This window comes from Trichoderma reesei, assembly GCF_000167675.1.
Source record: "Trichoderma reesei QM6a unplaced genomic scaffold TRIREscaffold_7, whole genome shotgun sequence".
NCBI classification, from domain to species: Eukaryota; Fungi; Ascomycota; class Sordariomycetes; order Hypocreales; family Hypocreaceae; genus Trichoderma; species Trichoderma reesei.
The window spans coordinates 1136457-1161003 of NW_006711154.1; the positions used below are offsets into that span (position 1 = coordinate 1136457).

Consider the following 24547-nt stretch of genomic DNA (forward strand, 5'->3'; position numbering starts at 1 on the left):
TTCCTTATCTTCTTAAAAAGTCGTGACTGGGCGCATCAGATTTGCTTTTCCCGGGGCTGGGGCGGCGTTTCCGGGTTGGGTACATGTAGGGAATGGGTATACCAGGAGTTGTTGCTTGATGCGCCGGTCTGCGGCCGTACCTTGTTGTGTAGAGCCTTTTCAAAGTACAGAGTATCGTGCACAGTTAATGGTATTATTTGAATGCTCTCACCGTTTTTTTCTTCTTATTTTCCTGCTCGATGATCACGACTCATGATCGTCGTCTGTGTGCCTGAGCCCAACTCGGGATACCCAGGAGAGCCCAACCGGAGCAGAGACGCAGTATGACAGTAACTGGAGCACTGTGCTGGTCGCAGCCACGCCCCTTTCAGCCACAGGGCTCACAGTGCGGGCGGTCAACCTTATCATGCAGGAGCCATGGTGAAAGCTCATGCATGCATCACAAGCTGCGTCTGTCTCCTCGTCTCTCCTCAGACCTCGAGCCTCCCTTCTCGCTGTTGATTCTCATCATCCATTCTTCAGTCATCGCTGCAAATTGACACTGTTCCCATCAATTGATTTTCCCTCACTCTTACGTCACCGCCTCCAGGGAGATAAAGACGCATCATGTCCTCCATCCACGACCTCGCAGCCGCAGCAGTCGCCGGCACCTCGTCTCCGCAGCCGGCTGCGGCTGCGGCTGCGGCTGCGGCTGCGGACGACGGCGCCGAGACCAAGATGAGGGGCGCCTTCATCGTGCTCGAGGGCCTGGACCGGAGCGGCAAGACGACGCAGGTGAAGCTGCTGGAGCAGCGGTTTGTGGAGGAGGGGAGGCCGGTCAAGGTGATGCGCTTTCCTGGTGGGTTCTCCTTACTCTCTCTTTGAGTTTCTTTGTCACCAGTGGCTCATGAGTGAACGTTTGGGCGGGATACTCAATGAACGCTTTAATTTTTTTTTATTTTTTTTAATGGCATGGTAATGGGGGTAATGTTGACGAGACTTGTTTACAGACAGAACTACGCCGATTGGGCAGATGATTGATGGCTACCTCAAGAGCCACGTCGACTTGAACGACCATGCCATTCACCTCCTCTTCAGTGCCAACCGCTGGGAAGCCGCGTAAGTCTGCTCACTCTCACCATTCTCCCCTAGCCTATACACACCGAGAGAGAGAGAAAGGGAGAGAGAGACATTCACTCACCGAGGCACACATCCATCCAGCAACCAAATCAGAGCCTACCTCGACGCCGGCATCACCGTCGTGTCGGACCGCTTCTACCACTCGGGCATCGTCTACTCCGCCGCCAAGAAGAACCCGCACCTGCCGCTGACGTGGGCGCGCGCCCCGGACACGGGCCTGCCGCGGCCGGACGTGGTCCTGTTCCTGGACCTGGACGAGGAGGCGGCGCGCGCGCGGGGCGGCTGGGGCAGCGAGAAGTACGAGAAGGAGGAGCTGCAGCGGACGGTGCGGGAGCTGTTCTGGGCGCTGAGCATGGGCGGCAAGGACATCAAGGGGCAGGACCTGCTGCAGCAGCTGGGCGGGATCGAGGGCGCGGCCTGGAGGCAGGACGAGGAGGATATTGTGGTTGTGGATGCCGGGAGGACGGTGGAGGAGGTGTCGGAGGCGATTTGGCGCAAGGTCAGAGCGAGGGTCGATCGGGTTGAGGCTGGTGATATGGGCAAGGTGGTGAGGACTGCGCTGTGACGGGCTGGTGAGAGATGATGAAGATCTGAGCTGCTCCTTTGTTAGCATCTCTTTTTGACCAGTCTTTGTTTGTTTGCCTTTTTTACTTGTCATCCATCGTCAGGCCAAATTATGGGAACACAGATATATTCGCATTCGTTCTATCTCAGCATCAGCATCATTGTCGGCATCGAGCTCGACGTCAGCAGGCAATTCAGGCTCAACCAACCTCTGCCATCGACTCAATCGTCACCGTTGTTTGATACGTTGATAGGGAGATAGAAGATAATTCCTTTCAACCAATCAGCTTACAACACTCTGGGTGGTCTAGTTGGTTCATGGCGTCTGACTGTAATGGATAACATCTCATCAGAATGTCGGCGGTTCGACTCCGTCCCCGGAGAAGCTTGTTTTTTTCTTTTTTGATCTTTTTTGCTTTCGGTCAGCCTGATTCCATCTTGGTCCTGAAATCCAGCTCAATTCGCCTTTTGCTTACTTTATCTTTGCTTCCTCTTTATTACACACAGCAGCAGCAGCTTCTTCTTTCATTCTCTTTCTTCTTTCTTCATGCACTTGTAGAGAGAATCCTTCTGTATCCCTGGCTTGTCGTGTCATGCCATTCTCCACGTAAGCTAGAGCAAAACCCACTTCAACAGCCATTTCACTCCGATGGCTCGGACCGGAAGATGACCCAAGATAACGACAGATCCTCCCGCTGCCGTCAAAAGATGTGTGAACGTCCCCCTGATTTCAAGTGCATTCAGATCATTCAGTTCGATTGTCTAATTGTCCAATCAATCAATCGAAAAAGACACCATCTCAGTATAATATCACGAATAGATTCGAGACCGGCGCCTTGTATCGGATATCCTCAGCTGCCTTTGTCTGCAGATCACCCATGCCGTGACTAAGCACCCACAACTGCTAAATTTGCCCACGGCTTTTCTTCCCCAGCTTATTGGCCTGGAGGAAAGCGCCGGTTTACGCTCTAGCGCCCTTATTCTGGTTCCCATTCTTCCAGTTCCGTTCCGATAAGGCGGGCGGGCGTCATACAAGTTTTTCCCTTTTCCCTCCTCTCTCTCTCTCCTTCTCCCTCTTTGTCACTCCCTCCGCTTCTTCTGTTCTACAGCCCCTCCTTGCGCTATTCCGACTCGTTGAAGGAACAGATTCTATTCCAGTCGCAAAATGGCCTCAATTGCTTGCTCGCTGCGCGCTGTCCGGCCTGTGGCTATGCGCTTTGCGCCGAGGGCTGCTCCGGTGGTGCGGATGGCCTCTTGGAGGAGCTTCTCTAGCTCTCGCATGAGTATGTTGACTCTCTGATGCTGCTGCCCTCTGTCTATCTACCTCTCTCTTACTGCTCGCTTCAAACAAATCATGTCACAGTCGCAGCTGCATATGTAGCATGAACATCTGGAGAAGTAAAGCTAACGAATGCTCCCCCCCTCACAGGCCTCGCCCGCAAGTACACCAAGGACCACGAATGGATCGACCTCTCGGCGGACCGCAAGACGGGCGTCATTGGCATCTCCGAGTACGCGGCCGAGCAGCTGGGCGACGTCGTCTACGTGGAGCTGCCCCCCGCGAGCGGCGAGTGGACGGAGCAGGGCGACTCCATCGGCGCCGTCGAGTCGGTCAAGAGCGCGAGCGACATCAACGCGCCCGTGCGGTGCAAGGTGACGCACACCAACGCGCTGCTGGAGGAGAAGCCGGCGACGATCAACCAGGTGCCCGAGGACGACAGCGCGGGCGGCGGCTGGATCGTCAAGGTCGAGGTTGATGAGGAGGGCGCGAAGCAGTTTGATGACTTGATGGATGCGGCTGCGTACAAGGAGTTTATTGCTGAGTAAATCTCCATGGCAATTTTGGCAAATGGTCAAAGTATGCGACGGGCGGCGGACGACCTGGGAGGTGATGACGGGGGAGAGAAGAAGAGAGGATTCGCGGTGAGCGGGTAAAAGATTAGACGAAGTCTTATGGTTTCAACGATGGATTTGATATGTGGGGAGGAGGTTGGAATTGATCATGAAAACCGACAAGACAGGACATTTTCCTTCTTCGTTGAGGGGCGCCTTGCATGGCGTGGAAGCAGTTCAACCTGACACAGAGGACGAGTGCGAAATGGATCTCTTATGGCCGCCGGACACATCTCGTCATGGCGTACCATACCACATCACGCAGTGGACGGTCTCATATTTCGTTTTAACATCAGATCAGATGAGGGTATACATTTCGGGTTGCTAGGCCGGTCTATCAGCGGCGTTTAAATATCAAAAGAGCTATGATGATGCAGCTGCTCCTTTTTTTTTTTTTCCCCTTCTTCCCAGGCTCTCCCCCCCCCCCCCCTTAACTTTCCCAGAGATCGTTGCGTGTTGTACAGCGTAGCGTCATGTCAGGTCATGTCATTCCGTTTGTCATTGTCGTTTCACGTTGATTTCGCCGGCGGCGGTGGTGCAGGCTTGTTCTTGTTGATGTCGTCCAGGATCTTGTTTGCGCCCCGGCTGACCAGATCGGCCGCCATGCGCTTCCCAAACTGCTCGGCCTGCTCCAGCGTGCCAATGGGCTCGACCGCCTCGCCGTCGACGCCCTCTGTGCCCTGCACCGACACGACCGTCGCCCGCAGCCTCAGGTGGCCCGGCTCAACCCACTTGGTCTCGACGCCAATGGGGACGCTGCACCCGCCCTCGAGCGCCCGCATCAGGCTCCTCTCCGCCGCGGTCGCCAGCCCGGCCTCCTTGTCCTCGATCATGCGCAGCGCGGCCAGCACCTTGTCGTCGCCGGCGCGGCACTCGATGCCCAGCGCGCCCTGCCCCACGGCGTGCAGGATGCCGCCATTGTCCGACTCGAGGAACTGCGAGATGTGGGCGTCGAGCCCCATGCGCTGCAGGCCGGCCGCGGCGAGGATGATGCCCGTCAGCTCCGGGTCGTCTTCGAGCTTCTTGAGGCGCGTCTGGATGTTTCCGCGGTGGTCCTTGAACCTGAGCGTCGGGTACCGCCTCGCCAGCTGGGCGATGCGGCGCACGCTGCTGGTGCCGATGACGCTGCCCGCGGGCAGGTCGGCGAGCGTCTTCCACCCGTGCTGCTCGACGAGGGAGCGCTTTAGCACGAGCGTGTCGCGCGGGTCCTCTCGCTTGGTGACGCAGCCGAGGACCAGGCCGTCCGGCAGCGTCGTGGGCATGTCCTTTAGCGAGTGGACGATGATGTCGAGCTCGTCCGCCGCCAGCCGGTCCTCGAGCTGCGTCGTCCACAGGCCCTTGCCGCCAAAGTTGTACAGCGCCGTGCTCTGGTCGCGGTCGCCCGTCGTCGTCATGCCGTGGATGGGGAACGAGTGCGTCGGCAGGACGGCCTGCAGCGCGGCGACGACAATGTCCGCCTGGGCCAGGGCCAGAGGCGAGTTGCGCGTGCCGACCCTGATGGTGGGAGGGGAGCCCTGTGCGCGGGCTGGTGTTTGCTCTACTTCGGCCATGGCTGTGTGTGTCTTTGTGTCTGTGTGTCTGTATGTCTGTGTGTCTGTATGTCTGTGTGTCTGTTTGTGCGTGTGTGTGAGGCGGATGGGGGTATTGGAGCGAGAGGCAAATAATAGTGGTTGAAGATGGATCGGGATTTTCTTGGTGTTGGTGGTTCGAGATTTGAGGCGGGAAAAGTTCCGAATTCCGATGGAGGGGTAGTTTGGGCTGCTTGGCGGGGCATTAGCACTGTGCAGTCGCGCGTGAGATGGTGAAGTACGGTTTGAATTGGGAGGGGATACTGTGGGTTGCAGGGTAAGTTGTCGTATGAACACCTTGATGGCTGGCGATGATGAGCATGAAGCAACTACCCTCTTCTGTGCTGGTTGATGGATTAGCGAGACTGTGGACTGTAGGATTCCAGGTCGCTATTTATAATCTATGTCACAACCCACCTTTTGCCTTGTTCACATTGCAAGATCTGTGCAATGTCTCTCAATTCAGATCGCAGCCTATGATCCGTCGGACTGAAGGACATTTAGGCATCAAATGGATATCAAACGACACACCAATCTCCAGTTACAGCCGACCACCCGTAAAATGGTACTTATAGGTATAGTCAAACAAAAGTCTGTTATGTGATGACTGATGTTTGCGTCTGATTCATGACCTGTTGTGGTAAGTGATGAGACGAAAGGAGAAAGGGGAAGAGAGGCGAGCCGAGCTGGCGTTACAGTCATGACTTTGCCTCGAGGAGCAACTCAATCTTCCCCCGATCTCCAGGCCTTGGTATTACCCGTAGAGATCTCCGTCTCATCTTATAGATGAAGACGGCTTGACATATACATAAATCTGGTATAATTGGGCTATAAAAAGCTGAATCGCAAACCGACTTCATCATCTACCACGCGGTCATCAGCCCTCGACTCACCCATCACCGGATCATACCATTTACCGTCACTTTCGAAGCTCCCCCCTGAAACATACACAATGAAACCGACTCTCACCATCCTCGCTCTGATTGGGCTGGCCGCTGCCAATCCGAGACCCCAGCTCCCTACTCCCGACATGCCGCCTCCGCCTCTTTCCTCCCAAGTTCCTCCCCACGATGAGCCTACGACTACTTCGACTTCGACTTCGACTTCCAGAGACAATCCGCCCTCGGATCCTACCAGAGCACCGCCCGTGCCGGATGGAGCCATTTGCGAATGCGGCTACACCTATTGCGCATCCGTGCTGATGGGCATGAGTATGTCATGCCATCTATACCGCTAATCCACCCCTCCTGAAGCACCGAATGAAAGAAACTGATGCCTCTCTTCTCCTACAGAAAAGCCGTGGTCGCAGAAGGAACTTTCCGAGGCGTATTGCAGCACGCCCAATGCTAGCTGTGACAAGAACGTGCCGGCCACCAACATCTCGTCGGCGCTGTACATCTGCCTCTGCGACGACCCGGACCAAAAGGTCGGCACGAACCTGGACCTTGTCTGCGGGTGCGACAAGTGTCTCAACATCGGGCCCGACTTCCGGGGCCGCTGCGAGACTCCGTGCCACGCCGGCAACTGCCAGATGCGGCTGTGGTGAAGGGAGCGATCCAGCCTAATGCTTGTAATGTTTGGATTTGGTTAAATGCTGTTTGTGAGCTGAAGTGTTTGTTTGGACGGTTACAGACCGATTCCATACGACTCGTATGTGAGATCTGGGCTGACTTGGTGAATGTGGGCGAGATTGCGTGGATTCCGTGTGCTTGAGGCAAGCGTTACATGTTACACACTTATCAACTTCAACTACCTACCTAATAATCTACATCAATCGACATCGGTTAATAAACTGCAGACTCTATTGACATATAGGTCTTTTGATGCCTCTATCGACACAAGTAATAGTACGCATCTTCACTTGGATACTCTTATATTCCACCTTCTTGTCCCAGCTTCCACCTGGAAGGAATTCCGCTCGTATGTACGCTCGGCCGTCCGGAGCCCCCAACCTTCTCAACCACTCAAAATACCCCTTCACAACACCCTCAGCCTCCTCGTCTGCATCATGCATCCCATCCGCTCGCGCAAATGTTCGCATTCACCCCCCAAACTGGTTCCCCAGCTTTTAGCGCCGATGGTCCCCCGCAGTGGGGGATTTAGTGGCCGTGACAGGCGGACAGCCCACCCCAACTCCCCTAAGCCCCCCCCAATCGTTCCCCCTCAGGCCCCTGTAACCCCCCTGCAAGGCTCGGGGATTCTCCTCTGCCCCCCTGGAACCCCGCACATGATGGCATGCTTGTTAGTGGTAACGTCAGAAAAGAGAAGGTCCGTCGACCTCGAGATCGAACGAGGTACATCCCCGGCCGGGCAGACGCTGCCTGCGACGCCCGTATCTCGCGAGTACATCGAGGCTGAGATGATCCGTGCATGTTGTTTATGCTCAGTATCGATGGTGATGTTTATCCGCTGCTACCGTACCGGTCGTGCGACTTGGAGTCGGCCTGCGCGGGGTTTCTGCACTCTGGCACCTTTTTTTCCCGGTCTGCCAGCCAAGAGGCCACTTCTCCTCATGCGCGCAGGCCTTTTATTTCCTGCCGGATGCTCTGGTTTCTTGCGTTCTTTTCTTTCTTCTTCTCTATAACGCTCTCTCGACTGTTTCGTGACAGCTGCGGATTCTGCGCAATCGCTTCGCATTGTTCTGTGTTGCTGTTGGTCGCGGCGCGCATGGGCTCCGTCAGCTGCCGTTCGCATTGTCACGGCGTGTGAACCGCATCGTCATCAATCTGGTCAGATTTTGGCTCTCCCAGGGAGTGATATTGCCATGGCTTGCTAATCCTTCGCTCTTGCAGCAGCTTCTCAAGACAAACAACTCGCGTATGACGGCTGGAAATCGCCTCAGATGAGGGTCGATTCGTGATGGCGTCCTCTGTGCTTCGCCCCCTGGCCACCGAGCTGTACTTGTCGCCATCTGCCACCTCGTCGCAGTTCCTGCGATCCCGCCTTCGAATTCATGGTAAGAAGCGTGCGTTGTCTTCTATGCGCGAATTACAGCTGCTCTTTGGGCGTGGATGTCGCGCTGACTCGTCCTAGATGTCAGGCCGTTGTTAAACTGCCGCCGTCAATGGCATGCCTCTGCCGGCGTTCCACGGCAGACTGCACTCGTCGCTGCGGCTGCCAACTCTCTGGCGCTGGTTCGCTATGACTCTCGGGTCACACGGGCTTCCGTCCTACTGCCCAAGCCGTATTCGACGGAAGCAACTGCTGTTGTGCCACCCACGACGCCATACAGCCAGCTCACCGTGGGCGTACCCAAAGAGACGTACCCCGGAGAGCGCCGAGTCGCATTGACCCCGGCTAATGTGGCCCTTCTATTGAAGAAGGGTTTCTCCAAGGTTCTGGTTGAGCGTGGAGCTGGGGCTTCGGCTGATTTCCTGGATGATGCGTATGAGAAAGCTGGCGCCACTCTTGTCGACTCCCCAAATGGCATCTGGTCTGCTGCCGATATTGTTCTCAAGGTTCGCGGCCCCTCAGACTCGGAGGTTGGCTCCATCAAGGAGAATCAGACAATCATTTCCTTCCTCCAAGCCGGCCAAAACAAAGATCTCATCAACAAGATTGCTGCCAGGAAGGCAACATACTTTGCTATGGAAATGGTCCCCCGTATCTCTCGTGCTCAGGTTTTCGATGCCCTCAGCAGCATGGCCAATATTGCTGGTTACAAGGCTGTTTTGGAAGCATCCAACGTCTTTGGCAGATTCCTCACTGGTCAAGTCACGGCTGCCGGCAAGATCCCCCCGTGCAAAGTCCTCGTTATTGGAGCCGGTGTAGCTGGTCTTAGCGCAATTGCAACTGCTCGTCGCATGGGAGCTATTGTCCGTGGCTTCGATACTCGTCCGGCCGTCAGAGAGCAAATCGAGTCGCTGGGTGCCGAGTTCATCGAGGTCGACATGCAAGAGGACGGCTCTGGCGCTGGAGGCTATGCAAAGGAGATGAGCAAGGAGTTCATCGAAGCCGAAATGAAACTCTTCAAGGAACAAGCCAAGGACGTCGATATCATCATCACCACGGCCCTGATTCCTGGACGACCCGCCCCCAAGCTGATCACACTGGACATGCTCAACGTCATGAAGCCCGGAAGCGTCATTGTAGATCTTGCTGCCGAGGCTGGTGGTAACTGTGAGGCTACCAAAGCCGGCCAGATGGTTACCTACAACGATGTTAAAGTTATTGGTGAGCTGCAACATTCCTTTAGATAGCCCCTGTCCACATGTACTTCTATGCTAACACATCCGTAGGATATACCGACCTCCCGTCCCGTCTCCCAACCCAGTCGTCTACTCTCTATTCGAACAACATCACCAAGCTCCTGCTGTCAATGGCCCCCAAAGAGAAGGAATTCGGAATTGACCTGTCTGACGAGGTTGTCAGAGGTGCCATTGTGATGCAGAATGGAGAGATCTTGCCGCCCGCTCCCCGTCCAGCGCCACCTCCAGCACCGGCCAAGCCCGCAGCCGCAGTCGTAGTTGAAGCTAAAGAGCTCACCCCTTGGCAGAAGAAGACCCGAGAAGTGGCCACTGTTACTGCCGGCATGACGGGAGTGTTGGCCCTTGGAAAGTTTACCGGACCCCTCTTCATGTCTAATGCCTTTACGTTCACTCTGGCAAGTCTAATCGGTTACCGTGTTGTTTGGGGCGTGGCACCCGCGCTGCATTCCCCCTTAATGAGCGTCACGAATGCGATTTCTGGCATGGTCGGCGTTGGCGGTCTCTTCATCCTGGGTGGAGGCTATCTGCCCGAGACGATTCCCCAGACTCTGGGAGCCTTGAGCGTGTTGCTGGCCTTTGTCAATGTCGGCGGTGGTTTCGTCATTACCAAACGAATGCTCGACATGTTCAAGCGTGAGCTACCCTTCCCCCTTGTTCTATGTCGAGATCTAACGTGGGATTAGGAAGCACGGATCCTCCCGAGTACCCCTGGCTGTACGCTATTCCGGCTACATTGTTCGGCGGGGGCTTCATTGCCGCCGCGTCGACCGGTGCGGCCGGCCTCGTCCAGGCTGGTTACCTCATCAGCTCTGTTCTCTGCATCGGATCTCTCTCGGGTTTGGCTACTCAAGCAACTGCTCGGATGGGCAACATGCTCGGCATTCTTGGTGTCGGTTCCGGTGTGTTGGCCAGTCTGGCTGCCGTGGGATTTTCTCCTGAAGTGTTGACGCAGTTTACTGGACTTGCTGCTTTCGGAGCCATTGCAGGTGAATCATATCAAGCTCTGGAACTATCGTGACAAAGTGACTAACTTTGTTCTAGGCATGCTCATCGGAAGAAGGATCACGCCTACTGATCTGCCCCAGACTGTCGCCGCCTTGCACTCCGTCGTTGGCTTGGCTGCTGTGTTGACCAGCATCGGCAGTGTCATGGCTGACGTTTCCGATCTGTCTACGCTGCACATGGTAACTGCTTACCTTGGCGTTCTGATCGGTGGTGTTACCTTTACCGGATCCATTGTTGCATTCCTCAAGCTGGCCGGCCGCATGGGCTCTCGCCCAAAGATTCTGCCTGGACGACACCTCATCAACTCGGGATTGCTGGCGACCAATGCTGCCACCTTTGGGGCTTTTCTCACCATGGCTCCCGGTGCTCCCGCAATTGCTGCTGGAGCATTGGCAGCCAACACGGCGCTGAGCTTCATCAAGGGATACACAACGACCGCCGCAATTGGAGGCGCTGACATGCCCGTCGTCATCACCGTGCTCAATGCCTACAGCGGCTTTGCCTTGGTGGCAGAAGGATTCATGCTGGACAACCCTCTCTTGACCTCTGTGGGGGCTTTGATAGGGGTGTCCGGTTCCATTCTTTCGTACATCATGTGCGTCGCCATGAATCGGTCCCTGACGAATGTCTTGTTCGGAGGCCTGTCGGCACCGACAAAGGCATTGGAGTACAAGCCGGAAGGCCAGGTGACTGAAACGTCTGTAGAGGACGTTGCAGACCAACTGGTCAATGCCGAGTCCGTCATCATAGTTGTTGGATACGGTATGGCGGTTGCAAAGGCGCAGTACGCACTGTCGAGCATTGTCCAATCGCTTCGTTCCAAGGGTATCACCGTCCGCTTTGCTATCCACCCCGTTGCCGGGCGCATGCCAGGACAGTGTAATGTGCTACTCGCGGAAGCGAGTGTTCCGTATGATATCGTCCTGGAAATGGACGAGATCAACGACGACTTTCCCGAGACTGATTTGGTCCTGGTCATTGGCGCCAATGACACGGTCAACCCAATTGCCATGGAAAAGGGCAGCTCGATTGAGGGAATGCCCGTTTTGCACGCCTGGAAAGCTAAGCAGGTCGTTGTGATGAAGAGGAGCTTGGCGAGTGGTTATGGTGAGTCAATTGCCTCCAATGATGAGCGTTCCATGAGCTGGTACTGACAATAGGAACAGCTGATGTGCCGAACCCAATGTTTTACATGCCAAATACCAAGATGTTGTTTGGCGATGCAAAGGTTTCTTGTGACGGTATGCCTTCCCTTGAGAGACCTCCACTCGAGATCTCAATGTCCTAACAACGTCAATAGCAATCAAGTCAGCAGTAGAAGGAAAGTTGCAGTCGTAGGGGGTAATGTGAGGTTCTTTGTCGGGCACTATTATGGCAAGGCGTAGGATTTCTGCTTGCTTGATCATTTGTTGCACCGCAATAGATGGGATTAGATGGTTTGAGCCTGCGCGATAGTCTTGTCTTGATATATGAAAGAGTCAACCGTCGCTTGTCGTTGAATGATGCATGGTCCTGCTTCTCACGATGGAACTGCAGGTGTCTGTGTGTCTATTGCTTGATTTGGTTGCGTTCGTTGCGCGATCTCGATATGTACACCATTTGTTCCCGCAGAAATTTCGAAAGAAAAACCACTCATACCCGCTCCTTGGCCACTGGCTCCCAGGCATTGAGCTTGGGCTTCGTTCTATCACCTCGCGTGTCAGCACCACCGAGTCACTTCAGATATCATACCAAAAAGGCACCCCTTTTGTTCATCAAGCGCAGGGGACCAGATCTTGTAACAGCAGACTCACGTGTTGTACGTCTTGAAAGCGCCCCTCGTCATGGTATAGTTTGGCTTGGGCAGGGCGGGCTCAAAGAACCTGGTGCCGGTGGCGATGAGGGGGTCCTCGGTGGGCGGCTTGTCGACGGCGTAGCTGATCCAGGCGTGCCAGCCGGGCTCGATCTGGGCGGCGTCGTAGTCGTGCTTTGCGTAGTCGACCCAGCGGGTGCGGAGGGGCAGCTCCTCGGTGTTTTCGTAGAACTTGTTGCCGGCGCGGTCCTGGCCGACGAGGGTGCCGTGCTTGGTGTCGCCTGCGTTGCTCTCGGGTTAGGAGAAGGTTTTGGGGGAGCAGATGGGAGAGAGGGAGGATGGAGGGGGCGTACCGATATACTGGTGAGGAGGAGCGCGAGAGAGCGCTGCGTGTTAGATGGGAGCCGTCGTAAGGGGGGAGCTTGGAGGACGAACCAGCATCTGGCGGAAGTATTCCTGTTTGAGGGAAAATGAAGGGTTAGCAATGCTGTTTGGCAGCGATTGAGGAAGACGTTGACGGTGGGGAGGAGGAGGCGGACCTTGACGCCAATCTTGCGCAGATTGCCCAGGGTCCTCGTGAGGGTCGACATGGTTGCGGCGGGCGGGCGGGCGCTTTCTGCTGCCTTTGGATCGTAGGATGGGCGGTCGTTTGGGATGAAGCTGGTGATGATGGTTGAGGTTGGCTGAAGATTCGCGGGCGGCAAAAGGTCGGCTGAATTGTCAGGCTACCGGCAAGCCACTTGCGATGCTATCGGCAAGCTACAATTTTCGTTTCTTTCACCTTCCGACATCAATTGCGGACATTTGACTCCGATTTCTCTTGGGTTTTAATTCTTCTGTTCCAGGGCGCAGGATGATTGTGCGCAGCTGCGCCCGTTGCGCCGCCAGGACCCGAGTTCTGCGGACGAAACCCAGCATCTCGCCCCCGCGATACCAGCTCCGAAGCTATGCGACGCCTCACGGCGCGGCGGCTCAGGCTCACGGCGCGGGAGCCGGAGCGGCACCGGGGCTGCTTGCGCCGATGGTGAGCGAGCTGGACCGCATGGCGCCGAGCTTCGATGTCCGGGGCGACCAGATTCGCATCCTGAGGACGCCGGCCGAGTTTTACGAGACGCTCAAGGTGCGAAGACGAACGATGTGCGATATTGTGGGAGAGTGAATGGTTGGGCTGATGGTATGAAACCTTTGCAGGATCGGATACGGCATGCCAAGAAGAGGATATTCCTGTCGACGCTGTACATTGGCAAGTCGGAAAAGGAGCTCATCCAGACGCTGCGGGAGGCGCTGGCGCAGAACCCGGAGCTCAAGGTGAGCATCTTGACGGATGCGCTGCGGGGGACGAGAGAATCGCCGGAGGCTTCGTGCGCCTCGCTGCTTGCGCCGCTGGTGGATGAGTTTGGAGCCGATCGGGTCGAGATTCGCATGTATCATACGCCGAACCTGACGGGGCTGCGGAAGCAGTATGTGCCCAAGAGGATCAACGAGGGTTGGGGGCTGCAGCATATGAAGCTGTATGGGGTGGATGACGAGATTATCATGTCTGGGTATGTTGCTATTGATGAAGAGGACGATGGGGGGAAGTTGTATGCTGACTGTCCTGTGTAAAAGGGCCAACTTGTCGTCGGACTACTTTACGAATCGACAGGATCGCTATCACCTCTTCTCGTCCAAGGAGGTGACGGACTACTTCCGGAGCATCTACGATGGTGTCGCCTCGTTTAGCTTCCTTGTGGAGCCTTCAAAGGAGGATGCGGCTGGGTACACACTCTCTTGGCCGGCGACAAACTCTGCGCCATCGCCTCTCGAGAAGCCGCAGGCTTTTGTCAAGAGAACGACATCTGCGCTCCAGGGCCTCATCGCCGCGCCGGAGAAGCAGCCGGGGAGCGAGCTCAAGGACACTCGCGTATACATGCTCACCCAGATGTCTCAGGTCCTGCGCCCGGACACGTCGACGGAGCTTCCCGTGCTGACGCGCATTCTCGAGAGGCTGTCCCGGCCGGAATATGCCGGGTCGTCGTGGACGTTTACCGCAGGGTATTTTAACCCCGCGCCGTCATTGACGAAGCTGCTCCTCGAGACGGCTTCGAGCAACAACGTTGTCATTACGGCGGCGCCGGAAGCGAATGGGTTTTACAAGTCAAAGGGGGTTTCGGGGCTTTTGCCCGATGCCTATGTGCTTCTCGCGCGCCGTTTTCTTTATGCCGTGCAGCAGCGTGGTCGTGAGGGAGATATTACATTGAAAGAGTGGCGGTTTGGAACGGCTGGTCAGCCTGGTGGGTGGACGTACCACGCAAAAGGGCTATGGATCACGATGCCCGGCGACGCGAATCCCTGCATGAGCATCATTGGCAGCTCCAACTATACGAAGAGAAGCTATTCGCTTGATCTCGAGGCCGGAGCTCTGATTGTGACTCGGAACGAAGCGTTGAAGGCGAGGTTGGGAGAGGAGCAAAACTGGCTGCAGGACCATGCGGCAAAGGTTACGATGGATGACTTTACGAGAAATGAGAGGAGGGTGAGCCTCAAGGTGCGGATCGCCATGTGGATTGTAAAGATGGTGGGAGGTGCTCTGTGAGATTAAAGGGATTATTGGTCTTGTGGAATTATAGAAAAATGATACCCGGACGGGATGATATAGATGGATATACATAGACTGGATGGTATGACGTGAGTCATACTGGGCAATGAGAGAGGTCACACAATACGCTTACGGTGCTCACTGCTATACGCATGATACGCATCCGGTCGCCGAGGCGCCTCCGAACTAGATGAATCCCATGGGATTTAAGTCCGAGAGAGGGCTGAATCCTTCAGCCACGGATATAAGAAGACTGGCAGCTCATTCATGAGACCCGTTGACTCTGTCTTGCACGACGGTCAATCCACCTGTTTGTCATTGCTTTCAACATGGCTTTGAACGAGAAACCCATTGTTCTGTATCACTATGAGAACTCGCCGTATTCCCGAAGAGTGTCGTGGTATCTTGCTTTAAAGGGAATCAAGTACCAGCAATGCGTGAGCAACATACCCCTTAACTCCTATAGATGTAGTAGTATTATAGCTAATTTCCCGTATAGATCCAGCCTCGCATCATGCCCCGTCCAGACATTCACCGTCTGGGCGTGAAATACAGACGCATCCCCATTCTCACCATAGGCAGAGACGTGTACCTCGATACGCGACACATCCTCACAAAGCTCAGTAACCTACCCCCAGGACGAGACAACGTTCGTCTATCAACCGCTACTACTCCTGAACAGAGGGCGTTGCAGCATCTGCTCAACGTGTACGTCATGGACACCGGCTTCTCGAGAACAGTGGTGCAGCTCGTGCTATACAGCCACAAGGGTCTGAACGACCCGGCCTTTGTCAAAGACCGCGCCGAATTGATCGGCAGCAGCACGTTTTGGCCGCGGGAGAATTTGGAGGCGATGAGGCCGGAGGCGATTCGCAGGGTACAGGACGGATTCGACTTTTTGGAGAAGACGCTGTTGAGTGATGGGAGGAAGTGGCTTCTTGGTACGGAGGGGCCGAGTTTGGGGGACATTGAGATTGCGTGGGCGTTTCTGTGGTTGGAGAGGGTGCCGGGGGCGATGCCGGAGGCGTGGTTCTCCAAGGAGATTTTTCCGAGGGTGTTTTCTTGGATGGAGAGGTTTAGGGGGTTTGTTGAGGAGGCGGAGAGGGAGTTGGGGGAGATTGAGACGTTGACTGGGGATGAGGCTGCCGAGGCGATTCTTGGTTCGGAGTATCATGAGGCTGAGGGGAGGGTGGATGAGAGTGATGCGTTGGTGAAGCAGTTGGGGTTGAGCAAGGGGTGCTTGGTGACGGTCTGGCCGACGGATACGGGGGTGAATCATAAGGAGGTGGGAAGGTTGGTGAGTGTTGGTGGGAAGGAGGCTGTTGTTGATGTTGAGGCGGAGGGGGGAGGGACGGTGAGGGTACATGTGCAGAGGCATGGGTTTGCGGTTGCGCCGGTTGAGGAGTAGGTGATCAAGGGATATATCTCTGGAAGAGGAGTGGAATGATCTCCTATCTCATGATCTGTACTGTAAGCCACATCTTCACTCATGTGTCTACATCATGTGAAGTCCTGACTGGGGCTTTCATATGTGACCCCTTCAAATTGATCTACGAACATGTCTCTTCTCATATTCTGCTCTTACAGACTATGGTATCCTAGTCCATGAGGTGTTCTGGCAGAGATTGATCAATGTGGGGAAATGGCACGTCTTATAGCACGCAACTTTTCCATGACTCACACTGCACCGAAGGATTTGCATAAACGTCTGATGTAATTCTATGCCAGGGGCATTTTCGTCTCCATCCATCTCCTTGACTGCTTCCTCGCTTGATCATATCATTGCCGCACACACTGTAATCACACCTCAACTACAATCATACAATAAATTCTTACGAATCTGAACACCCGAATAGCATGGCACCACTCACTGAGGACGAGGAGCACGAGTTGGCTCAGCAAATCCTCAACCAGCTGGCGCAGACGCCCTATGCTTGTTCAGCCCTGACCAAGCTGAGCGGCGGAACAGCAAACTTCCTCTACCGTGGAGTCCTTCTTCGACCGCTCAAAGTAGAGGCTGATACGAAAGCGGCGCAGACTGTCATCATCAAACGCTCGACTGGCTTTGCTGCCGTGAACCGGGACTTTCCTCTGGATGTCTCGCGCTGCGTCTTCGAAGAGACTATGCTCCATGCTCTGGATGGCCATTCTTATACTATCATCACTTCCAGTGGTCCTACCATGGTTATGGCTCCGCGATGCTACATGTTTGACCGAGATACACACACTCAAGTGCACCAAGACTTTCCTGATACTATAGATCTCATTAGCCTCTTGCAGTCTACCAATATTGAACAGATCCTACCTGGATCTAGTAGCCGATCAGTCGGCTATGCTTTGGGTTCTTGGCTGCGCTTCTTTCACAACTGGACGTCTGAGCCGGCCCAAGCTGAGCTTAGGAAAAGCATAGGGCCAAACGAGGGCATGCGTCGGTTGAAGTGTCTTATTACGTACGGCAGCTTCATTGAGATTCTGGAGCGCCACCCCGAGACTGTAGAGGGCCATAGGGAGACGTTGGAAGCTGTGAGGAGTGCTATGAAGTATGAGTTTGAGAGAGAACCCACCGAATGCGATGACATCCGTGGAATAATACATGGAGATTTCTGGGCTGGCAAGTAAGTTAAAAGTGCCCCCTACACAATTCCATGTTATCCTCAACAACAGGTTCTGACAGAAATAACAGCGTTCTACTTCCAAATAGTCCATGTCATGAGACAACAGCACCTCAAGAACCAAATAAGCTCGCCATAATTGACTGGGAAAACGTCCAATTTGGCCACCGCGCCGTGGATATCGGTGGCATGCTCGCCGACCTTTACGAGCGCAAACACTTTAAGGACGTTGCTGCGAGTATACCCATCATGCAGGGCTTCATCGAGGGCTACGGTCCCCTGAGCGAAGAGCTGGCATTTAGCACCGCCATTCACGTCGGTGTGCATCTTATCTGCTGGTATTACCGGCGGGATCGGAATGCTCCCTTGCCGTATCCTTTACCAAAGGTGCTGGATGTCTTGACTTTGGGAAGAGATTTTATTGTTAGGGGATGGACAAAAGATAAGACGTGGTTTGGGAGCTCTGTATTGGCGCCATTGTTCGCGTGTAAGTAAGAAACAACCGGATTAAGATATATATATGGATAACCTTTTGAATGCCCACTACCTTGAATATGTCACTGTGCGCCCCTTCCATTGTCTGCAGTTGTCTGACAGAGGCTTAATGACCTCCTTACAAATCTCACCCCAAAGTTCGGTTGTATTCCAATGAGTCCAGCGTTTAGTAGACGCCCCATAGACGCAGTATCTCACGGCTTGTTCGTACAGCGGCAGCGGCGTGTTGTAGTCATCGTCCAACCACTGCGCTGCAAGAGATAGTCTTGCGAAGTAATCAGACGCAGATTGATGTGCCTTATTCGCAGCAAAGCGGTTCTCCAGTGTGGTCTGGTGCCATATCTCAAGCAGCAAGATGCCAAGCTCCAGAAGAGTAGACTTGGGGTCAGCCGCATTCGCTCCATTGGCCTCCGCGTCCTCGATCTTCGCGCATACAAAAGGTCGGTTAAAGTCAGCGAGAGATCGTTCTGATCCATTCTCGGGGTTTAATAGGAAGAAAATCGAGTCTTTGGACCACGCTGGGCCAAACCACCGGGTTTGAGCATATTGAAGTAAGCTTGATCCGAGTGTCGAAGCTAGAAGCATGGCTGATTGTAGGGGAAGCCTTGCGCCATATGCTCCGGAAGTTTCCGAGAGGATGTCCCTGAGGGAGATGGTCTGGTGATTGCTCTTAAGAATCACTGTCTTCTGCTTTGAGGTGATGAAGCCCATTCTATTGCTCGCATGTAGAATAAAGGCAACGTGTTGTGCCTCATCGTGAGCCGTTACAATGGCGGAGCAGAGGTTGTCTATTGGGACAAAGTTTGATTGTAGCGAGCTGGAGTCCTTGGCTTTTGCGCATTCGCGTTCCAGGATCCTCACCCGTGAAGCTTTCGACTCGACCTGTCCAGGGTTCAAGTCGCTTGGGTCTTCCTGCATGCATTTGACGGAAAGCTCGTGGCATCTGATCTGAATGGGAGCAAGGAATTTTGCGGCAAAAATGAGCTGAAAGGCCAAGATTGTCTTTTCATCGTCACTCATCTGTTTCGCAGAGCGAAGAAGCTCCGATGCCACGTCGACTCGATCTTCAAGCAAGACGTGAACGTTGTGTTCGTTGTGACACGAACCCGTGCAGCAGCGGCAAAGAGCTGTGTATAGGTTCTTTGAAGCACTCTGAATCCTGCGGAAGGCCTTGGCAAGCCTCATGTTGCTGGATGATACCAGTGAGCTGACGGGTCCATGGCGGTTCATCAGCACGGTTTGTGAAAAGGTATGGAGCGTGCTGGTGGCTGTGTCCAGCTCGCTGATGCTTTCCTTTATCGCGTCGCTCTTCAGGGCAACTTTGAGTCGAGGGATGATATCTGCCTTGTGTTTCTTTGCCGTTTGGTTTGCTTCTATGATTCCAACAAGATCGGACGGATCATCCTACGGAAGCAATCGAGAAGAATGTCATTCATTGTTTCCTAGACTATGCGTCACGAGGATAAGTACCATCACGTACCTTGTGAGAGGGTATCAGGCCATCCAAGTGCTTGGCCACTTCTTCCAGGATACCCTGGATGTCTAGAACTCTTCCGGTCAAAGCTCTGTAGTTGTCGTCTCCAAGAAAGGCTTCCACCTGGGTCTGGATCTTGTCATCCTTGAAATACGCAAGAGAGTCTCCGCTGAGGAAGGTTGTCTCGTCGTAGCTGTGGCCACTCCGCGTGATGATAAGGCGAACTGTTTCCAGCAGAGTTTGCTGGTGTAGCAGCAAAGACCTCGCCAGCTTCTCGACGTACTTTCGCTTGCGGAATGCGAGCTTGCCCTTGCCGTACGCATCACGGCATAGCTCTGCGCCTGAGATGAGAATGGGGATTGCGTGAAGGACGATGCCGAAAGCTTCGAGGTTTGACATTTAGAGTTGCCGTGCCTGCAAATTTGATGACTGAGCTCCGGAAAGGTAGGTGATGAATGAGAACATGCAAACATGGCGGTATCAGAGGTTGAGGCTCTGCTGCTGCGGGGATATTCTGGTTAGGCTGTAATACGAGTACGCTCCTGATTTTGGCCCCCCTCCCTGGAGTGGTAACACCCTTGCTGCCCGATAAGGCGCAAAGCCGGTGCTTAAGAGCCATGTTAACATGATACCTTAGGTGACACCAGCTCCCTTGTAAATGATGTTTAGTTGTCAGAATAGTAGTCTTATGTAGACGCCTGTAGTAGCTAAAGTAGAGTAGAAGTGAGAGCACCATGATGACCTGATCTGATGGCTCGTCTACGAGGCTCGCAAAGTAATCTATATAAAGAAGCCATGTAACTCGTCTTGACAATCATATCTTCGAGCAGCTTCCGAGAATATCTGTGTAAAACACATCCCATACCCCTCATCTGGTAGCTTTGAATAACTCGCCCCCACGGTGATCCGGTGAGCCAAATAGCTTGACTGAATCCACCGGTGATGCACATACCAGCTTTGTACCATCGGCAGGAGTCCGATCAAACATTCTGCCCGGATAGCTGCGTACTGCCACCCACCTCCCGTCTCATCTTCGAGGTGTATCGAGTCTGTATGGAGTCTGAAAACCGATGTCGAGGAATATGATGTGCCTGTTCTCGATTCCCTTCCTCGACATATACTCCTTGACGCTGACTTCGGGATCGCCTCCAGTAACGGTCTTGCCCGGAAACTGGGTTGTTGTTTGCAAGACGCCAGTATGATTGAGAAGCGCAATACGAGATTGATGAGCGATGGCAAGACTGTGTGATTGAAGACAGGAAATGGCTGTATATCTCTGCAACCCTTGTTCTGCATGGCATCAACTAGAGACCACGGAAGGCAAAGAAAAGGTGCAGGAAATCATCGACCAATGCAACCAGCGGCTGGTGAAGGGAGCGCAGTCGGTAGGGGTTCATGTCGAGGCGGGAGCCCAGAAGGACTCACTTTCTACATAGATTCCGCTAGCAACGTTACCGGCCTGCTCACGAAGCTGGAAAATGATCAAGGACAAGACTGGGGGTGCATTATTATCTACGATCTGGCGATACCATCTGTACGTAGGCAATCACGATGGCATCAACAGCACCTACGACAAATAGACGATATTGATAACATGTAAGAGTTGAAAATAGAGCACGTGAAAGTGAAGCGTAACTGAATGAATACATAAGGTACATACTATTGGGGCACCTGCGTTTAGTTGGGCAGCACTGACTGTCTTCAAAAGCTGAGTTGTAGCCCATGTAACAGGATAATTCTCGGCATCCCCTTCTCTGTACTGTAGTGCGGCATGCAATATGGCTATTGATTGTTTGCTCTCCCCGCATGCGGCTCTCGAGGAGCCCTCATACATTCTTTGTCACGGAGCCTGATGTCCATCCTTTCACCTTCCTTTGTTCTCACAAGCTCTGACCCCCAAACTAGATAACACCTGGATCCGGCTATTTGAACTATAGGTACGACAGCGGGTGTTGATCTGAAAATCAAATCTCAGTCAACAGATGCCACTCCTCACAACATCTCGCCATGGAGCCCCTTACAGAAGCAGGTCTCGCAGCGATGCAGCGGTTTAAACTTCTCCAACACTTTGAGATCCAAAAAGCAGCTCCGAACGAGTTAAAAATCCTGGCCAAAAGGCCTTTTTCTTGCCCAGTTTGATCGATTCGAGCTCTGGGCAGTGAACCTTGGCCTTTTCGTAATGGGTCACCGTTCCTTGGATTACAGGATTCGTGATTCAGAAAGCATGAGAGAGGCCATCCTCAAGATGGTGATGGATCTAACCAGATCTCTTGACGAAGGTAAGGGCTTGGTCAAATTACCACTGAGATGCCCTTCTGACGGTTGTTCTGCAGTCCTTGACTATCTCAACGGAAAAGAAGAACAAGAAGATGAAGAGTTTGACACGGATTCCGATACGGAGTCCGACATGGATCTTCTCCTTGACAGCGTCAAAGATCCTATCGATCGCCTATATAAGATGGCTGTTTGGATCCGCGATCCAGCGACTAGGATACCCTCCTCAAAGGCCCGAAACTTCCAGCGGATCGACGAAGAGACCAAAGTAGACCTGTTCAAAGCCTTTGAGCCTCTTGACTACGATTATATTAGCTCCCTTTTCCTGCAGTATGAGAAGGATAAAGCTTTGCAGGAAACACAAGCAGCCAAAGGTGAAGCGGAAGTCGGAGATCTTGATACCCAGGATCAGGTGTGGGAACCAGTCAGAACGACGTTAAAGTTGAGTAAGCTGAGGATAGAAACCGGCACTGAGTCGTATCTTGTTCGCCGCATAGCTCAAGCAAATGGACGCAGGCGGCAGCAATTTGCTTACTGGAGAAGCCACAAGGGCAAGCTCCGCGCACACTCATCTGTTGTCGTCGACGCTCCAACGCATGAGCTTCCAAGCGGCGGTCACCAGATGGAAGCTGGCAACCAGAATACTTCGATCAAGGCACCTTTAACGGTCGCCACGGCTACTCAGTTGACGTCTCTGAGCGGCGAGGCGAAAGAAGTCTTTGAAAAGGCCAACTTTCTGGATTATGCCGTCTCTGAGTATGCTCCGTCGGCCTGGGAACCCAGCAAAGACATTGTCAGCTTTCCATTGCCGCCTCGAGTAGCCGCGACGGAGCAGTTTTTCGAATGCCCCTATTGCTTTACCATATGCCCTGTTTCCATTCTCTCAGAAAAAGCCTGGAGGTATGAACCTTGGTCAGAATCTTATGACAACTGCCTTTGTTTACTGCTGACTGACCATGTTTTTTCTTAGAGCCCATCTGATACGCGACCTAAGGCCTTATGTCTGCACCTTCGAACATTGTCCAATTTCCGACCAGCTGTACGACAGTCGCGACGACTGGATCCAACACGAGGTGTCGGCCCACCAGACCATGTTTCAATGTCCAGTGCACCCAGATGACACATTGAACTCCCCAGAGGCGTATGAAAGACATATACAGAGCCACTGTCAGGGCGAGATGCTCCCGCTCTCATTAGCGAAGTCGACCATGACCGACATCCAGCGAAGCTGCCCTGTGTGCTCAATAGACTTACAGAATACACAGGAGTCACAAAGCCATATAGCTCTTCATCTAGAGCGCTTTGCTATGTTTACGTTGCCTCGCTCCACCGACGACCCCGATGGTGGAGATCTCAGAAGCCAGTCTACCGGAGCTCATCTGGCTTCTGACAGATCCCTTAATGGGTTCTCAGAGACAGGATCAGTGGTTTCCTTCACTGCTGAGAATTCAGACATTATCACGAAACGATCACCAGGAGATTTTGATGTCACTAGAGAGCAAATGTTGGAGAGACTGATGAGTGTGAGCCAAGAACTGGAGAATATATTCACGAGGCCAGTAAGCATGCTTCACTTGTTCCCCGCAGATATGGCCCTCGTACAATCTCAAATCAAAGCGCTGAATGGCGACATGGTTCGTTTCTTTGAGATGGGTGATGCACTGGGACACAGCTTTCTCTCAATTGTCTCAAAAACCTTCGTCGTCGAAGTCGGAGAGATTTGCGTCAAGGCTGGGCTCTTAGAGGAGGCTATCAACACTTTTGAGAGTCTGAAGTCTGTCCAAGCCAGTCAGCTCCCCCGTTCCGACCCAGCCTTACTACGAGCGCAGCAACAACTAGAGCTCGTTTACGAGGTAAAAAAAACGCTGCAAGATGTGCAGGAGGCGCTGGGACCGGAGGCAGATCTTCAGACGGAGCCAGGCAAGAGTCTGGCTCTGGAAAAACTCGCTCGAACTGCGCTGGGAATGCATCATGCTGAAACGATATGGGGCCCAAGCATTCGGGAAGAGATGACTAAAGTCATGGCTGATGATGGCACGGCAGCCCACAAAACAGTCTTGGAGGGAAAAAAGCGCGGTGCAGATTCAGGGGAACACAACTCTGGAGGGAGTCAAGAACGGACTGGAAGCGAAGCCGAGATTTTGGAGAGCGAGAAACCTAGGAGACGCTCGGCACTCGACAGATCCAGCGGGCTGCGCCGAACACTGAGGTCTAGAGCCCTGTCGGCACAAGACCAACAGGGACGCAATTCATTAGCCGAACAGGACCGAAGGCCTACGATGCCCCAAGAAAGTAATGAGGATGAAGAAAGGCTGGCGACTGTTACTCCGAGGCAGAAGTTCAAGCAGCTGCATACAAACGATGGGAGCACCGCTTCTGATACCATGTCCTCAGGGACCGCACGACTTGAAGCGACTCGAGAAGGAGAGGTAGAAGCAAGCCAGCCTCAAACAGCTCAAGAACACGACGAAGACGACACTCAGATGGCTGATCCTGAGAACGACCTCGCCAGGGAGCCCAGGCAGATCCGCATGGTCGAAAGAGAGAATGAACGGAAGCGGGCGTTGTCGGCCTCGCCCCCACGTCGTCCACGTCGTCCGCGGCGTGTTGCCAACCGCCGCCGGGAAGCATTTGGTGGAAGTAGCTCAAGAGATTTGGGGTTACAGCGGCCAAATCGTTGGCGATGTGTAAGTTTCTTTGTCCTTCTGCCATTACAGGTGACTCACAGACCTCAGTGTAAGTGCGCCGGTGGCTGGTTCAGTTTCCAAATACACGATAGCTGCCCCTTGTGTCAGTCATGGCGTTGCCCCAACTGCGAATGTAGCATGTCATAGGCGATGAAGAGCATCAATTCGCGTTTGAATCCTGTCGCCAACGCACACGAATCCAGGTTTATATCAAGCTACCTTGCATTTGAAAACGCTTAGAAAACAGCACTTAGGTCTCGCATACGGGGGATTACATT

General features: G+C 53.7%; 12 protein-coding genes across 12 annotated transcripts; 8 read left to right on the forward strand and 4 right to left on the reverse strand.

Moving 5' to 3' along the window:
* Positions 1-563: 563 nt before the first annotated feature.
* Positions 564-1684, forward strand: TRIREDRAFT_77266 (uncharacterized protein; the record flags this gene model as incomplete). The annotated part of the gene is made up of 3 exons (XM_006964517.1): positions 564-838; positions 990-1098; positions 1201-1684. The coding sequence occupies exons 1-3, from the start codon at positions 607-609 to the stop codon at positions 1682-1684; spliced, it is 825 nt and encodes a 274-aa protein (XP_006964579.1). The 5' UTR covers positions 564-606.
* A 1080-nt stretch (positions 1685-2764) lies between these two features.
* TRIREDRAFT_121464 (uncharacterized protein) lies at positions 2765-3803 on the forward strand. Its single transcript, XM_006964518.1, has 2 exons — positions 2765-2966; positions 3113-3803. Exons 1-2 carry the CDS (start codon positions 2849-2851, stop codon positions 3508-3510), a joined length of 516 nt encoding a protein of 171 aa, XP_006964580.1. The 5' UTR covers positions 2765-2848; the 3' UTR covers positions 3511-3803.
* A 282-nt stretch (positions 3804-4085) lies between these two features.
* Positions 4086-5126, reverse strand: TRIREDRAFT_3596 (uroporphyrinogen synthase; the record flags this gene model as incomplete). The annotated part of the gene is made up of 1 exon (XM_006964327.1): positions 4086-5126. One exon carries the CDS (start codon positions 5124-5126, stop codon positions 4086-4088), a length of 1041 nt encoding a protein of 346 aa, XP_006964389.1.
* Positions 5127-6096: 970 nt separating this feature from the next.
* Positions 6097-6690, forward strand: TRIREDRAFT_106615 (uncharacterized protein; the record flags this gene model as incomplete). The annotated part of the gene is made up of 2 exons (XM_006964519.1): positions 6097-6355; positions 6437-6690. The coding sequence occupies 2 exons, from the start codon at positions 6097-6099 to the stop codon at positions 6688-6690; spliced, it is 513 nt and encodes a 170-aa protein (XP_006964581.1).
* A 1074-nt stretch (positions 6691-7764) lies between these two features.
* Positions 7765-11850, forward strand: TRIREDRAFT_47432 (uncharacterized protein). The gene is made up of 8 exons (XM_006964376.1): positions 7765-7873; positions 7940-8100; positions 8178-9317; positions 9383-9985; positions 10036-10338; positions 10394-11464; positions 11524-11598; positions 11658-11850. Exons 2-8 carry the CDS (start codon positions 8004-8006, stop codon positions 11693-11695), a joined length of 3327 nt encoding a protein of 1108 aa, XP_006964438.1. The 5' UTR covers positions 7765-7873; positions 7940-8003; the 3' UTR covers positions 11696-11850.
* A 139-nt stretch (positions 11851-11989) lies between these two features.
* On the reverse strand, positions 11990-12739 carry TRIREDRAFT_106617 (uncharacterized protein; the record flags this gene model as incomplete). Its single annotated transcript, XM_006964700.1, has 4 exons — positions 11990-12041; positions 12151-12440; positions 12585-12605; positions 12689-12739. 4 exons carry the CDS (start codon positions 12737-12739, stop codon positions 11990-11992), a joined length of 414 nt encoding a protein of 137 aa, XP_006964762.1.
* Positions 12740-13170: 431 nt separating this feature from the next.
* Positions 13171-14724, forward strand: TRIREDRAFT_3600 (phosphatidylglycerophosphate synthase; the record flags this gene model as incomplete). The annotated part of the gene is made up of 3 exons (XM_006964328.1): positions 13171-13269; positions 13341-13693; positions 13758-14724. 3 exons carry the CDS (start codon positions 13171-13173, stop codon positions 14722-14724), a joined length of 1419 nt encoding a protein of 472 aa, XP_006964390.1.
* Positions 14725-15056: 332 nt separating this feature from the next.
* TRIREDRAFT_60337 (uncharacterized protein) lies at positions 15057-16135 on the forward strand (the record flags this gene model as incomplete). The annotated part of the gene is made up of 2 exons (XM_006964520.1): positions 15057-15164; positions 15227-16135. The coding sequence occupies 2 exons, from the start codon at positions 15057-15059 to the stop codon at positions 16133-16135; spliced, it is 1017 nt and encodes a 338-aa protein (XP_006964582.1).
* Positions 16136-16584: 449 nt separating this feature from the next.
* Positions 16585-17834, forward strand: TRIREDRAFT_60182 (uncharacterized protein; the record flags this gene model as incomplete). The annotated part of the gene is made up of 2 exons (XM_006964521.1): positions 16585-17342; positions 17411-17834. The coding sequence occupies 2 exons, from the start codon at positions 16585-16587 to the stop codon at positions 17832-17834; spliced, it is 1182 nt and encodes a 393-aa protein (XP_006964583.1).
* A 48-nt stretch (positions 17835-17882) lies between these two features.
* Positions 17883-19707, reverse strand: TRIREDRAFT_106623 (uncharacterized protein; the record flags this gene model as incomplete). Its single annotated transcript, XM_006964701.1, has 2 exons — positions 17883-19238; positions 19315-19707. The coding sequence occupies 2 exons, from the start codon at positions 19705-19707 to the stop codon at positions 17883-17885; spliced, it is 1749 nt and encodes a 582-aa protein (XP_006964763.1).
* Positions 19708-20335: 628 nt separating this feature from the next.
* On the reverse strand, positions 20336-21142 carry TRIREDRAFT_106624 (uncharacterized protein; the record flags this gene model as incomplete). The annotated part of the gene is made up of 3 exons (XM_006964702.1): positions 20336-20598; positions 20734-20779; positions 20969-21142. 3 exons carry the CDS (start codon positions 21140-21142, stop codon positions 20336-20338), a joined length of 483 nt encoding a protein of 160 aa, XP_006964764.1.
* Positions 21143-21487: 345 nt separating this feature from the next.
* TRIREDRAFT_106625 (uncharacterized protein) lies at positions 21488-24499 on the forward strand (the record flags this gene model as incomplete). Its single annotated transcript, XM_006964522.1, has 5 exons — positions 21488-21587; positions 21642-22482; positions 22553-24269; positions 24300-24318; positions 24417-24499. 5 exons carry the CDS (start codon positions 21488-21490, stop codon positions 24497-24499), a joined length of 2760 nt encoding a protein of 919 aa, XP_006964584.1.
* Between the last annotated feature and the right edge of the window lie 48 nt (positions 24500-24547).

What these genes read in the sequence shown, in the direction of transcription:
- TRIREDRAFT_121464 (XM_006964518.1), top strand. Translation starts at nt 2,849, where the DNA reads ATGGCCTCAATTGCTTGCTCGCTGCGCGCTGTCCGGCCTGTGGCTATG. An exon ending in CTTCTCTAGCTCTCGCATGA is followed by an intron (nt 2,967 to 3,112) that starts GTATGTTGACTC and finishes CCCCCCTCACAG; the next exon opens with GCCTCGCCCGCAAGTACACC.
- TRIREDRAFT_47432 (XM_006964376.1), top strand. Translation starts at nt 8,004, where the DNA reads ATGGCGTCCTCTGTGCTTCGCCCCCTGGCCACCGAGCTGTACTTGTCG. An exon ending in AATGCTCGACATGTTCAAGC is followed by an intron (nt 9,986 to 10,035) that starts GTGAGCTACCCT and finishes ACGTGGGATTAG; the next exon opens with GAAGCACGGATCCTCCCGAG. An exon ending in TGCAAAGGTTTCTTGTGACG is followed by an intron (nt 11,599 to 11,657) that starts GTATGCCTTCCC and finishes CAACGTCAATAG; the next exon opens with CAATCAAGTCAGCAGTAGAA.